The sequence below is a fragment of the Castanea sativa genome, chromosome 11, assembly GCF_040712315.1.
Source record: "Castanea sativa cultivar Marrone di Chiusa Pesio chromosome 11, ASM4071231v1".
In the NCBI taxonomy this organism is placed as follows: domain Eukaryota; kingdom Viridiplantae; phylum Streptophyta; class Magnoliopsida; order Fagales; family Fagaceae; genus Castanea; species Castanea sativa.
The window spans coordinates 33,114,426-33,126,635 of record NC_134023.1 but is presented as its reverse complement, the minus strand read 5'-3'; the positions used below and the strand labels follow the sequence as shown (position 1 = coordinate 33,126,635).

General features: G+C 33.5%; 1 protein-coding gene across 2 annotated transcripts; it reads left to right on the top strand.

The window, feature by feature from the left end:
* Positions 1-257: 257 nt before the first annotated feature.
* Positions 258-4,345, top strand: LOC142614615 (uncharacterized). 2 transcript variants are annotated; one of them, XM_075787166.1, is made up of 9 exons: positions 258-415; positions 538-618; positions 1,436-1,525; positions 1,672-1,838; positions 3,264-3,333; positions 3,542-3,621; positions 3,749-3,811; positions 3,970-4,046; positions 4,166-4,345. In XM_075787166.1, the coding sequence occupies exons 1-9, from the start codon at positions 338-340 to the stop codon at positions 4,264-4,266; spliced, it is 807 nt and encodes a 268-aa protein (XP_075643281.1). In that variant the 5' UTR covers positions 258-337; the 3' UTR covers positions 4,267-4,345. The 2 variants fall into 2 exon arrangements, with proteins under 2 accessions (XP_075643281.1, XP_075643282.1); XM_075787167.1 differs by lacking the exon at positions 4,166-4,345 and having other exon boundaries at positions 3,749-3,835.
* Positions 4,346-12,210: the final 7,865 nt, after the last annotated feature.

The following is a 12,210-nucleotide window of genomic DNA, read 5'->3' as shown; positions in this document are numbered from 1 at the left end:
TTCATGACACCCCTAGATATTTTTTTGCCATACTATGAGGTATTTCACTATTTTGTAATTGGAAAATTTAATAATCTCAAATTATAATAGATTTAAATTATTAGCATTTACAAAAAAAAAGAAGAATAAAAAGAAAGAAAAGAAAATCGATTAAAAATAATAATAGTGATAGTAATATTTGGATATTTCATAGCTAAAAATCCAAAGCCTAGTGCTACCTGTCGTCTTCCCTAGGCGACACGAAATGAGCCCTGTTTGGTGGGTGGCGCAAAATTACTTTATCTCAACCAAAAGAGAAAAAAAAAAAAAAAAAAAAAAATTGCAAGAAGAAGAAATAATGGGGGATCTGTATGCCTTAGACTTCGATGGAGTTCTCTGCGATAGCTGCGGAGAGAGCTCTCTCTCTGCTGTCAAGGTCCACAACTCTCTTTCTCTCACAAAAATTCTCTGTTTATTTTCTGAGAAGTCAGATACAATAAATTTTGACCATCTACTATTTTTTAGTTACTTATGTTTTTTTTTTTTGAATGTTTGTAGGCTGCTAAAGTTAGATGGCCTGCTTTATTTGACGGCGTGGAATTAACCACGGAGGATTGGATTGTTGATCAAATGTATAAAGTGAGTGAACTCCTTTGCTTTTATTTTTTGTACTTTTAATTTATATCTATATGCATTATTCAGCTGGGAAAAAATAAATAAATAAAAGAAACTTTAAATTATCTAATTCTACTAGAATTTGAGTTTTTTTTTTTTTTTTTAAGTGGGTGTTTCGGTTTTAAAGAATAAATAAATTTAATTCTTTGATTCCACAATTGGGTCAGTCCAAAACTTATGAACTGCTTCAATTGAAACTATTCTTTGTCTTTTTAGTTTTATTCATTTATATTATTTTGGGCAGTAACAAAGTAGTTAAAAAAAAAAAAAATCAAGAAAATCATTGATAAAACTTTGTATTTTACCCAGGTAATTAGCTTTGATGTCTGGCAATCATTTTCTCACTTTAAACAAAGATTTCTATCTCTATCCTCTTTGTTCAGTGATTGCCAAATTGATTTACAGAACAATTCCTAGGTGAGACCCAGAGTTTAATCAATGGTTTTCTGTTTTTCTCTGCTACACTACCACTTTGAATAAAGAAAATGAATACTTCCTCACACATGTTATGACTGTTAACTATGTGTTGTGGAAGTTTTTATCATCAATTTTAAGAAGCTTTTTATCAGTGCTTCACATCATGGTCTTGTATATAAGTGCTCAATTGGCATACTTTGAAGAATAGGACATACTCATCAATTTGTGTTTGTAATTATGGAAACTTTTTTAAGAACAAGAGGCTAGTACTATTAAAAAAAATTTCTTTATTTTTTGAAATGGAAAAGATGAAAAATCCAATAATTGTGATGTCCAAATTGAGTCATGTCTTATACCATGGCAGGTGCGACCTGTTGTGGAAACTGGATATGAAAACCTCTTACTTGTGAGGTTATTATTGGAGATGAGCATAACTTCCATCCAGAAGTCCACGGTGAGTATATATCCACTAAATTCTGACATGAATTATTCTTTGCATATGGATACTCATGTTATCATTTCAGATCTATTATTGATCACATTAGCGTCAGTCTGCAAATATCTTAGATTGGGCATGATGACAATGCTTCTATCTGCTAGGTTGCAGAGGGACTCACAGTTGAGGGTATATTGGAGAACTGGTCAAAGTTAAAACCTGTAATTATGGAAGAATGGGCTGAGAATAGAGATGATCTGGTAGATCTTTTCGGAAAGGTCAGGGACGAATGGATGGAGAAGGACTTGGCAACTTGGGTTAATGCAAATAGGTAAGAGATGGGATCAATCATGTAACACATGATGCACAAAAAGTAAAGCAATAGAGATATGGTACCTTTTATATGATATTAAGTTAACATAAATACAATTTATAACAACCCCCCCCCCCCCCCCCTACATTTTTTTGAAGACTTTATAGGAGCTGTTTAAATTTTTTGAAAAAGTTGTGGAGATATTGTACAAGGAGGCAATTCTTTTTAGAAATGAAGCATACTGGTTATACTTGAATATAAGCATCTGTTGGATCATAGGCATTTTTTGACAGAGCTTACTAAGTTTGTGTTTTGAACCATTTTGGCTTTTATGCTAGTAGTGTGGCATGCTTTATGAGGTTATTGGAAGTTGCATTCAGTGGATAATCTACAACTCTAGCAATGTCTTTTAAAGAATTGAAGCATACTGATTATGGTTGGAACTGTATGCAAGTTAAATAATTGGCATCTCTTCTATGAGTTTATTGAGATAAGTTTTCCTTTTTTAGTTTATTTATTTTATTTTTAATAATGCAGAAAATGAATACTAATGAAATATCATTATATGCATGCAAGTGTATGCTGGCTTTTGTTATATCAAATTAGATAATTTCATGTAACTATGTTTGGCTGCTAGTATATGATAGTGATGCCAAGTGCAGTTAAGTGTGTTGGGGGCGTGAGTAGTACTAGGATGGGTGACCTACTGGGAAGTCCTCATGTTGCACCCCTTTCTTTCTTCATTCTGCAGCTAAGGGGAAGATTTTTACATTGGATAATTTGAAAAGGAGGAATATTTGTGTTGCGAGGAATCTGTGAATCACTTGCTTATTCATTGCACCTATGCTACTAGCTTATGTTCTTTTGTATTATGCTTGTTTGGTGTTTCTTGGGTGATGCCAAAACTAGTGGGGGAGTTGCTGGAATGTTGGAAAGGGGGTTTCGGGTGTTGTTGAGCTGTGGTTATTTAGGGAGCTATCCCATTATGTCTCATGTGGACTGTTTGCAGAGAGCAAAATCATCGCATTTTTCAGGGTTAGGAACATTCCATTCTGGACATGAAACGATTTTTCTTGTGATCTTTGTATGATTGGATGTTTATGATGAGTGGTCTTTCCTTTTCCTTGCTGGTTGAATTTTTGGATTTGTGCTTGTTTTGCTGATTTTACTAGACTGTCGTAATATACTTCCTGTGTACTCAGAGGCTAGCATGTAAAACTGTTTCTGTTTTAGTAAATTTCATCCTTACATAGAAGTGAAGCCATGACAAGCTGAGCCTAGCATACGCTTGCTAAATTTTAGAAAGTGGATTAGAACTGTAAAGCCTAATGGAATTCTAGTAGTCTGCACCAAATTTTCATATTATAAACCACGTCACATAAATTTTTTACTACTCTTGGCAAAAGAAATCCCCAAAATTGATCTTTTGATGCGTTTCTCCAGATTCTATCCAGGTGTTCCTGATGCATTGAAATTTGCAAGCTCAAGGTTGTATATAGTGACCACAAAACAGGTATGGTATATTTCTTTTTCTTCCTTTCTTTCTTTATTTTTTGATAAGGGAGACACTACTTTTGGCATTAGAGCTATTCCAATGCCTCATGTTTCTGTTTTGGATTGACCTTCCTATTTGTCAAGACATAAACTTGCAAGTTTCATTCTTAGAAAATGTAAATGATTTTTTTCATGTGTCATCTACCGCTCTCTCTTTCCTATTTCAGAGCCGATTTGCAGATGCTTTACTGCAAGAGCTTGCAGGAGTAACAATACCACCTGAAAGAATATATGGCCTTGGAACTGGGTTAGTAAGAGTTTTCTTTCTATGGCTTAGGAAATTGTTTGTATTTCTTTGACACTTGGACAGGTTTTTATGTCCTTTTTTGATTTCATCTTTTTCCCTTCCCTGGTATACTAAATACTCTTTCCAGTCCCAAGGTAGAAGTGCTGAAGCAGCTTCAAAAGAAACCAGAGCACCAAGGACTGAGACTGCAGTAAGATATTTTGCTGCTTACATGGTCTGTTAAATAAAACACATGAAATGCAGTTTTTGATTGTAATAATCTTATTGCTTATATACTTGAGCACCTCATTGCTATTTGTCTGCAAATGTTCAACTGATCCGAAATCAATCCCACTCTATTTTAACCAGCTTTGTGGAAGATCGACTTGCAACCTTAAAGAATGTCATTAAGGAGCCTGAACTAGATGGGTGGAATTTATATCTAGGTACTCTCTCTCTCTCTCTCTCTCTTGTGATCAGTATCCCATGGATGGTTTCTATATTGTGAATTATTTTGGTAAAATTGTTGGGGGGTTAAAATGCTAAGCTGGATTAACTGGAGCAGGGGATTGGGGGTACAACACTCAGAAAGAGAGAGAGGAAGCGGCTACCATTCCAAGGATTCATCTTCTTGAGCTCTCTGACTTCAGCAAGAAGCTGAAATAGCTGTCTCTCACTATATTGTGTCCTATTAAATTATTGATTATCAATTTCACGTAGATGAATGAAAATCTTACTGTATCACTCAACGGGGATTTTTTTTTAAATAACTATAAAATCTAAACTATTTTATTAATTAGCAACGTTTTTAAACTATTTAGGTATCTAACAATTCGAGTCTATGGGACTCGATTTTACTGTAGCAAATCGAGTTTTAAAGACTCAATTTTTTATTAGGTGCGTAGCTGACGTGGACAAAAAAATCCACGTGGAACTCGAGTCTCTAAGACTCGAGTTCCCCAACCAGAAAATGCAAAAAATGCAGAAACCAGAAAATGCAGCAACGAAACCAGAAAATGTGCAGCAACCCAGAAACCCGAAAAAATGCAGCAACCCAAAAACCAGAAAATTCGTAGTAACCCAGAAACCAAAAAATTCAACACAGACCCATGCAGAAAACTCTACAGCAACCCAGAAACCAGAAAATTCGCAGCAACCCAGAAACCAGAAAATTCAACACAGACCCACGCAGAAAACTCTACAGCAACCCAGAAACCAGAAAATTCGCAGCAACCCAGAAACCAGAAAATTCAACACAGACCCACGCAGAAAACTCTACAGCAACCCAGAAAAGAAAACTCAACACAGACCCACACAGAAAAGCAGACCAACCAAAAAAAAAAAAAAAAACCCAGTTAATCAACCCAGAAAACACTAACAGACCCAGAAAACACAAAACCACAACAGAAAATATTCCATCCGAGACAGGCGAACCCAGAAAAAACAGAAAACAAATCAAGAGATAAACCAATGCGCTCCGGTACGAAATCGTGATTATTGGGTTTCTCGCTGCTGCCGCCGCTCCAGTGAAGGAGAAGAACGCGTTGATTTGTTTTGGGTTTTGTATTTGGTTTTGTTCATGGGTTTTGGGTTTGGGATTTTGAGAAATGGGTTTGGATTTTGAGAAATGGGTTTAGGATTTTGAGAAAAATGGGTTTGGGATTTTTGGAGGCTTGGCAGAAGGGAAGAAGATGTGAACAAGACCTGAAATGGAGAAAGAAAGGAAGAAGAGAACGGGACCTGAAATGGAGAAAAAAAAAAAAAAAAAAAGAACCAAGGGAGAAGATGATGAACAAAATAAAATCGAGTCCTCAGGACTCGATTTCTATTTGACAGAACTCGAGTCCAATGGACTCGAGTTCTATGTCTACGTGGACCACCTTTCCACATCAGCTACCAACGATGTTGAAATCGACTTCAAAGCAGTCGATTTAGAATTCGAAAATCGAGTCATTTGGACTCGATTTGTTATATACCAAATTAGTTTCAAACCTTAGCTAACTAATACTATAGTTTGGTTTTTATAGTTATTTAAAAAATTTTCTCCACTCAACGTATACAACAAATAAATTCAGAAATTCTTTCTCCTTTCTATCTTGAGGAACTGTTGGTTAGAGCTATTTGAATCCACAATAAAGGAACTTTGTATTAGAGAGGTTAGCAGCATTTCTGTACTAAAGGTTAGTGGATTTTATTCAGCCAAAAAGAGGGGGGGAGAATGTTAGTGGATTTTGGTTCTGGTCATTCAACTGATTCATGGTCCTATGAGGGAATTGTAATATGAAGTCACCAATGTCATGTAGGATGTATGCCATGTAATAAGCTAATATATATATTAATAGGTAAAGCTGAGAGAAAATCCAATTAGGTTCTAAATTGAATTCCAATTGTTGTCTAATTTTGCACTATGTGTCCTATTTAAGTTTTTAAAATTTTTGTTCTAGGAGAGTTAATGAGGTGCAAAAGACGAAAAATCTAATATAAATAAATAATAAAAAACCCAATAAAAAAAAAAAACAATGAAAGAGTAAACTCGTGTATATACAAAAGAATTTTTTTTTTATATAAAAAAGAGAGTGTATAATTTGAATCCATATATATGTATAATTGTATTGTGTATATGCACTAGTTATTTTATTTTTATTTTTTTGGTGTAGGCAAGTTTCAAATCCAAAAATTTTATTTAATGATAAAAAATTTTACTGGTTAAGCTAAATATAATTTACCCAATACCACATAATTCATATATGCATTTAGTTATTTAGCAAAAAAAGAAAGGAAAATATACAAATTTTGTTTATGTCACACGAAGTGTTGGGACATCGATTTGAAATGATAGAATGTTGTTTTACTATGCTGATTAACATGTCTTGTGTGATATGAAGCCAATCTTGAGTAAATTACCATCGACTTTTATCATCAAATATATTTAATTCATAATTCTATTTCATAACATTGGATCAAATAAAAATAATTATTTTCAAACGGAAACTGAGTATGAAATTATGATCTTTAAAATTATTTTGAAATCTCTTCGGCTTTTAAAGCTTCAAAAATCCAGACAAGAAAGTCCAAATCTGCAATGACAGTTGTATTTGGATTATGAAAACATTTTTCTGATATCTTTACTGTCTAAAAAGCTCCATATTTTTCCCCCTAAACAATCTACTATTGTATATAACAGTAAAATATCAATGTCAATAGCCTTGTACTTCAGTAGTATTGCCTGAAACCTTGGCGAATAATTAAGCTTTTTCTACCGTTTCTTTAAGAGGGAATTGGGACTTTGTGTTTTGCTTGTGGGAGACTCGGCCATAAGAAAGAAGCCTGTCCTATGTGAGCTGCTACATCTTCCTCTTCCCCCACTGATATGGGTGGTCTCAATGTCGGCTATGCTTGGGGTCGCTGTTAAAAATCATTCTATGTGCCTTCTCAAAAAAAATCATTCTATGTGAATTGTGAAGTAGAATTTTGATTTTTTTTAAAGAAAAGGTGAAGTCTTTTTTATGTATAAAAGACTCAAAATAGATAAATATAATATAATGGATATGCTATTTTATGTGGTTTGTCTTGCATTAAAGTAACCAACTAACCATTAGCATTCACATGAATCACACTGTAATTTCCATAATGGTGTCAAGTATTATTATGTCTGTGTGCATATTTGTGTGTGCTGGTTATGTTACCCCCTTAGACCTGATTCCTAGCTTCATCACAGTATGATCTTCATCATTGAATGGTATGAAACATCATATTGGAAAGTTTATGCTGTATTTATATCATGCTTTCAATTGAATCTTGTTTTTGGTCTTGATAAAATTTATAGGAGATTGAGCTCTGGCAGTCTTCATTATTTATATATTTATTTTTATAAAGAATTTTAACTTATGGCATCCGCTCCTGATGATATCTATTTATGATCAGACCAAGATATTAGGACATCTGTGGAACTTGTTATGCACATATGTCAATTAGAATTGGATAATCCTTTGACAAAATATACTTTATTTGTGATTAGGTAGATCTAGAATGGTTTAAAATTTCAAGAAACATGTTGTTCAAGTCAAGTGTTAAAGCCATGAAGATTGGACCAAGAAACAAGTGAAGAAAAACTGTTCATTAAAGCTGAACAGATTCTCGACAGCTGCTAACAGATAATATCTATTGAGGATTAATGAACCTCAACAGATAGCTCGATAGATATATCTATCGAGGTCTCGACAGATATATCTATCGAGGTCTCGACAGATAGCTTGACAGTTGTATCTATCGAGAATTACGAAATTCAGATTTCTAGATTTGATTTTCGGGCCATGCTGACATGGACATGTTTAGGCTTTTTTTCTTACAACCCTAGATATATATAAGGCTTATTTTAAAGGCCGTCACACAAGAGAATACAACGAGAACATATGCAAAAAGTGACCGAGTGCTTATTCTCTGTGAAAGAAGTTATTGTGTCTTTTGCGTCTTAGGGTTTTGTAACCAAGTACTTCTTGATCTTCATTGTTGATGAAGTGAAGAACTTTGCAGCCAACATCTTCTTCAAATTGGTGAGTTAGTCACGTACTGGGAACCGTGCATCTTTGGTTAGTCACGTACTAGGATCCGTGCAAAAGGGTGGCATTCATATATTGAAGAGTTTAAAGGAAGCGGTAGAAAGTTTCTGCTGTAAGTTCATTTACGAGGATTGTAGAGTCTAGAGACAAAAGTTTTGTACTAGATCTGAAACTTCTCTTTACTATAGTGAATTGTTTTTCGAGAAGGTTTCCCTCTAGATTTTTTACCGTAAAACTAGTTTGTTTCATTGATTTTCCTAGGTCATCATATCTTGTCTTATTTACTTTTCCGCTGTGCATGATATTGATGTTTGTTTGTTTTAACAAGGTTTGTTTATAATAAATCTAATTAACAACTTGAGTTTAAAACTTGTTAATTCTATCAACCGGGGTCTAAATTTCCCAACACAAGACACTAATTAGTTTTTGGTGTAGGCGGGGATTGAATTCCAGATTTCTTATTCAACCATTAGAAACTTTACTAGGCGAGTTAACTAGAACACATGAGCACTTGTAGTCTTGTTAGCCTAGTTATCAACAAGGAAGTCTGCAATTACTGCAGTCAACAACTGTAGAATGCACTCACAAGAAGCACGCCTCACCATTTGCTACTATAAGAGTGAAATGACTGTGTTTTTGGCCTGTGTCTGTTAAAGTAATTGAAAATGATCATAAAAAATATTTAGTTAACTTTGAGGTGTGTTGAAACACTTTCTTTAAGATAATAATTGCCTCCACTCGAAAGAGTTTGTTGTCGAATTAAATGCAATTCACCTCTAGGATACCTCACATTCACCAATTGTAGACAAATCTGAAATTTCCTTTTATAAGAATTTCTTACAAAAAGGATATACCAAATCCTCCAAATGCAGAAAAATCTGAAATTTCCATTTATGAGAATTTCTTACAAAAATTATGTATTTCACTACAATTTAGGGCCCTTAAAGAATTATGACTCTTCATTATAATTGACACATTTTCTTAAAATTATGACCTTTGAAAATAATTGATAACCTTTTCTTTAAGGTAATAATTGCTTCCTTGAAAGAGTTTGTTGTTGAGTTAAATGAAATTCACCTCTAGGATACAACAAATCCACCAATTGCAAACATTTCTGAAATTCCTTTTTTTTTTTCTTTTTTTTTTTGAGAATTTCTTACAAAGAAGATACACCAAATCAGCCAGGGATGGAAAAATATGAAATTTCCTTTTATGATAATTTCTTACAAAAATTATGTATTTCACTACAATTCGCTCTTAATGAATTTTGACTCTTCATTTAAATTGACACATTTTTTGAAATTCTACATCTAATCTTGATAATTAAAAAGACCATCACCATCCAATCTTGGCTCGTGCATGTTCTAGAATTACATGTTCATTATGTGTAGATGTTCTTGAGGGTGGTCGATAATAAGACCATCCTAATTTCCAAAAAAAAGAAGAAGATGTGTGTATATATATTTGCAAAAAAAATATTATATACTCAATTAACTTGCTATGACTATCCTAATAAAAATGTTAAACACCTTGACTTGAGAATCACAAAAATTTGAGTTCAACAAAAATAAGAGTAATGTTACATCCATAAAACTTTTATAATAATTTTACAAAAAATTCTATGTGGTAAGCTGTTACTAATTCTAATTTGGACCCAATATTGACATCACTTTTTACCCACCAATAATAGATTTTCTCATAACATTTATTGTAAAAATATTATGGACTTAGCATTACTCCAAAATAATTCTAGGCCCTCAAACATAATTCTTGACCCCTTAAAAAAAAACTTAAATAACATCAATAAAATTTAGCCCAACTAGCAACAAAATAACCTAAACAAAAATAAGACTAGACCAAACAACAAGTGAACAAATATTCAACAAAATAACCATTAAAAAATGAAGAAGATAAAGTCCCTTAAACATTCAAATTTGTAACTCGTTCACCCATTCAGTAAAAACAATCCATAATCGGTATCAAGAAAAATACTGTGGTTATGAGTTCTCCTTAGTAGTGTAGTAGTAATGTATTTGTGTCTTTTTTTTTTTGCGACTTTGATATATTCAAGTTATCTCTTTCTTAGATTTTGTATAATCTAAATTTCTTTGTGACCCTAAAAATTCCATAGATTCTCTCAATCATTCTATTTTTTTTAGTATTTATGTTACTTTATAAACCCATAAAAGGCTTTGTATACTTTCAATATTGGACTTGTCTTAAAATGCAACTCACTTTCTTCCTTCATTTACACACTAATTTGGTAAAAATAATTATGAGAATCAATAAGCATTAAAGGATCCATTGCATGTTCCAGTTGGGCCTATTACTAGAGCAAGATCCAAGAAGATCAAAGAAGCACTTAATGGGCTAATTTAAGACTTGGGCTGATTCTAACACAGGACATTCTAAGCTTGACTCAAAGGAAGATGAATGCGTAATAAATTTAATCAAAACTTTTGAGGGCTGATCTGGCTTAATTGGGAGTGATTTATGGTGTGGATTAATGACTGATTGATTTTCCAGCTCCATACCAATTAATAAATATTTTTCCTATTCTGGAGTTACTAATTTCTGACCAAATCCACCTTAACTTTAGGCTTCTATTATTTAGAACGTTTTTTTATAACTATTTTCCTATTTTGGAATTTCTAATTTCAGACCAAGTCAACTTTAATTTTGGCTTTTATTATTTAATACGTTTTTTATATATATTTTTTACTATCAGTCATGTCTTATAAATAACATGCACTCATTGTAATGGAGGATTATTGAATAAAAAATAAGAAAAACGTGAGTTTTTGTTTCTTCTCTTGGTTCTTCAAGAATTGTGAGCTTATCAGAGATTCTTCCTTGTGGCGTTCAAATTTTATACATTCTGTTCGTGATTTAGTTATAATCATTGGGTCGGGGTTTGTTACTTATATCTTTGGTTCGCGTTCCATTTATAAACGTTGGGTCAGAGTTTCTATCAAAATCTGAATTTTAGCTTATTTTGGCAAGTATTTCAATATTATTTGTTGGATCTTAAAGCGTGTCGATTGAGGTTTGCATCATTTGGTATTAGAGCACAGGTTCTAAAACCAGTTTTACTATCTCTTTTGTCTGCTTCCTTTGATTCATTATTTCTATAATATTTTCTTACTGTTGGTAGTGGTTTAAATACTACAAGTTGAATTTTTTGATCAAGTTTATTAGTTTAATGAAGAACTGAAAAGGGAAAGCTACAAGTGGAAAAAGGCAAGAGAGTGTGAGTCTAATATAGGGAAAAAACCAATTTAAGAGTGAAACACGAGTGTGAGTGACATAATTTGAGTGCAAACACGTGAGGGAGTGTTGTGAGGAATTATTTTTAACATTTCTCTATAGTTTCAAAAGTATGTCTTCTAGGGGTGAAGCATCAAACAGAGAAGGAGGGGAGGAGTCGTCCTTAATGTTGTAAGCTATGCAACAACAATTTAAACACATGAGCGTGGTGTTTAATGAGATTCAAGATTGAATGGATAGACAAGACACTATTATTGCTACTTTGCATGAGGAGCGTCCCCAAAGAGTCCATAATGCTAGAAGGCAAGAAAGGCGTGCGCGCGTGTATGATTCTGATGACGACCACAAAGATGAGTTCGAAAATGAAAAGGATCAAGCTTCATGGAACAATGAGGGCAGGTTTGTGCCAAGGGGAGAAAGGCGTGGTAGAGGTTTTTGAAGAGATCCGAGATGGCAAGATGAGATTGATAGAAACCTAGGAAACATCAAAATGAAGATATCATCGTTCCAAGGGAAAAATGATCTTGAAGCATACTTGGAATGGGAGAAGAAGGTGTAGTTAATCTTTGAGTGCCACAACTACTCCGAGGAGAAAAATGTAAAACTCACTGTCATTGAGTTTACTGACTATGCTATTCTACAAAGGAATCAACTTGTAATGAACAGAAGGAGAAACCATGAGAGGTCTATTGAGGCGTGAGAGGAAATGAAGGTCAGCATGAGGAGGCGGTTTGTCTCTAGTCACTACTATAGGGACTTGTATCAGAAATTGTAGTCTTACTCA

Coding starts and splice junctions, on each gene's coding strand:
- LOC142614615 (XM_075787166.1), top strand. CDS start 338: ATGGGGGATCTGTATGCCTTAGACTTCGATGGAGTTCTCTGCGATAGC. Junction 416..537: donor GCTCTCTCTCTGCTGTCAAG/GTCCACAACTCT, acceptor GAATGTTTGTAG/GCTGCTAAAGTTAGATGGCC. Junction 619..1,435: donor TTGTTGATCAAATGTATAAA/GTGAGTGAACTC, acceptor ATACCATGGCAG/GTGCGACCTGTTGTGGAAAC.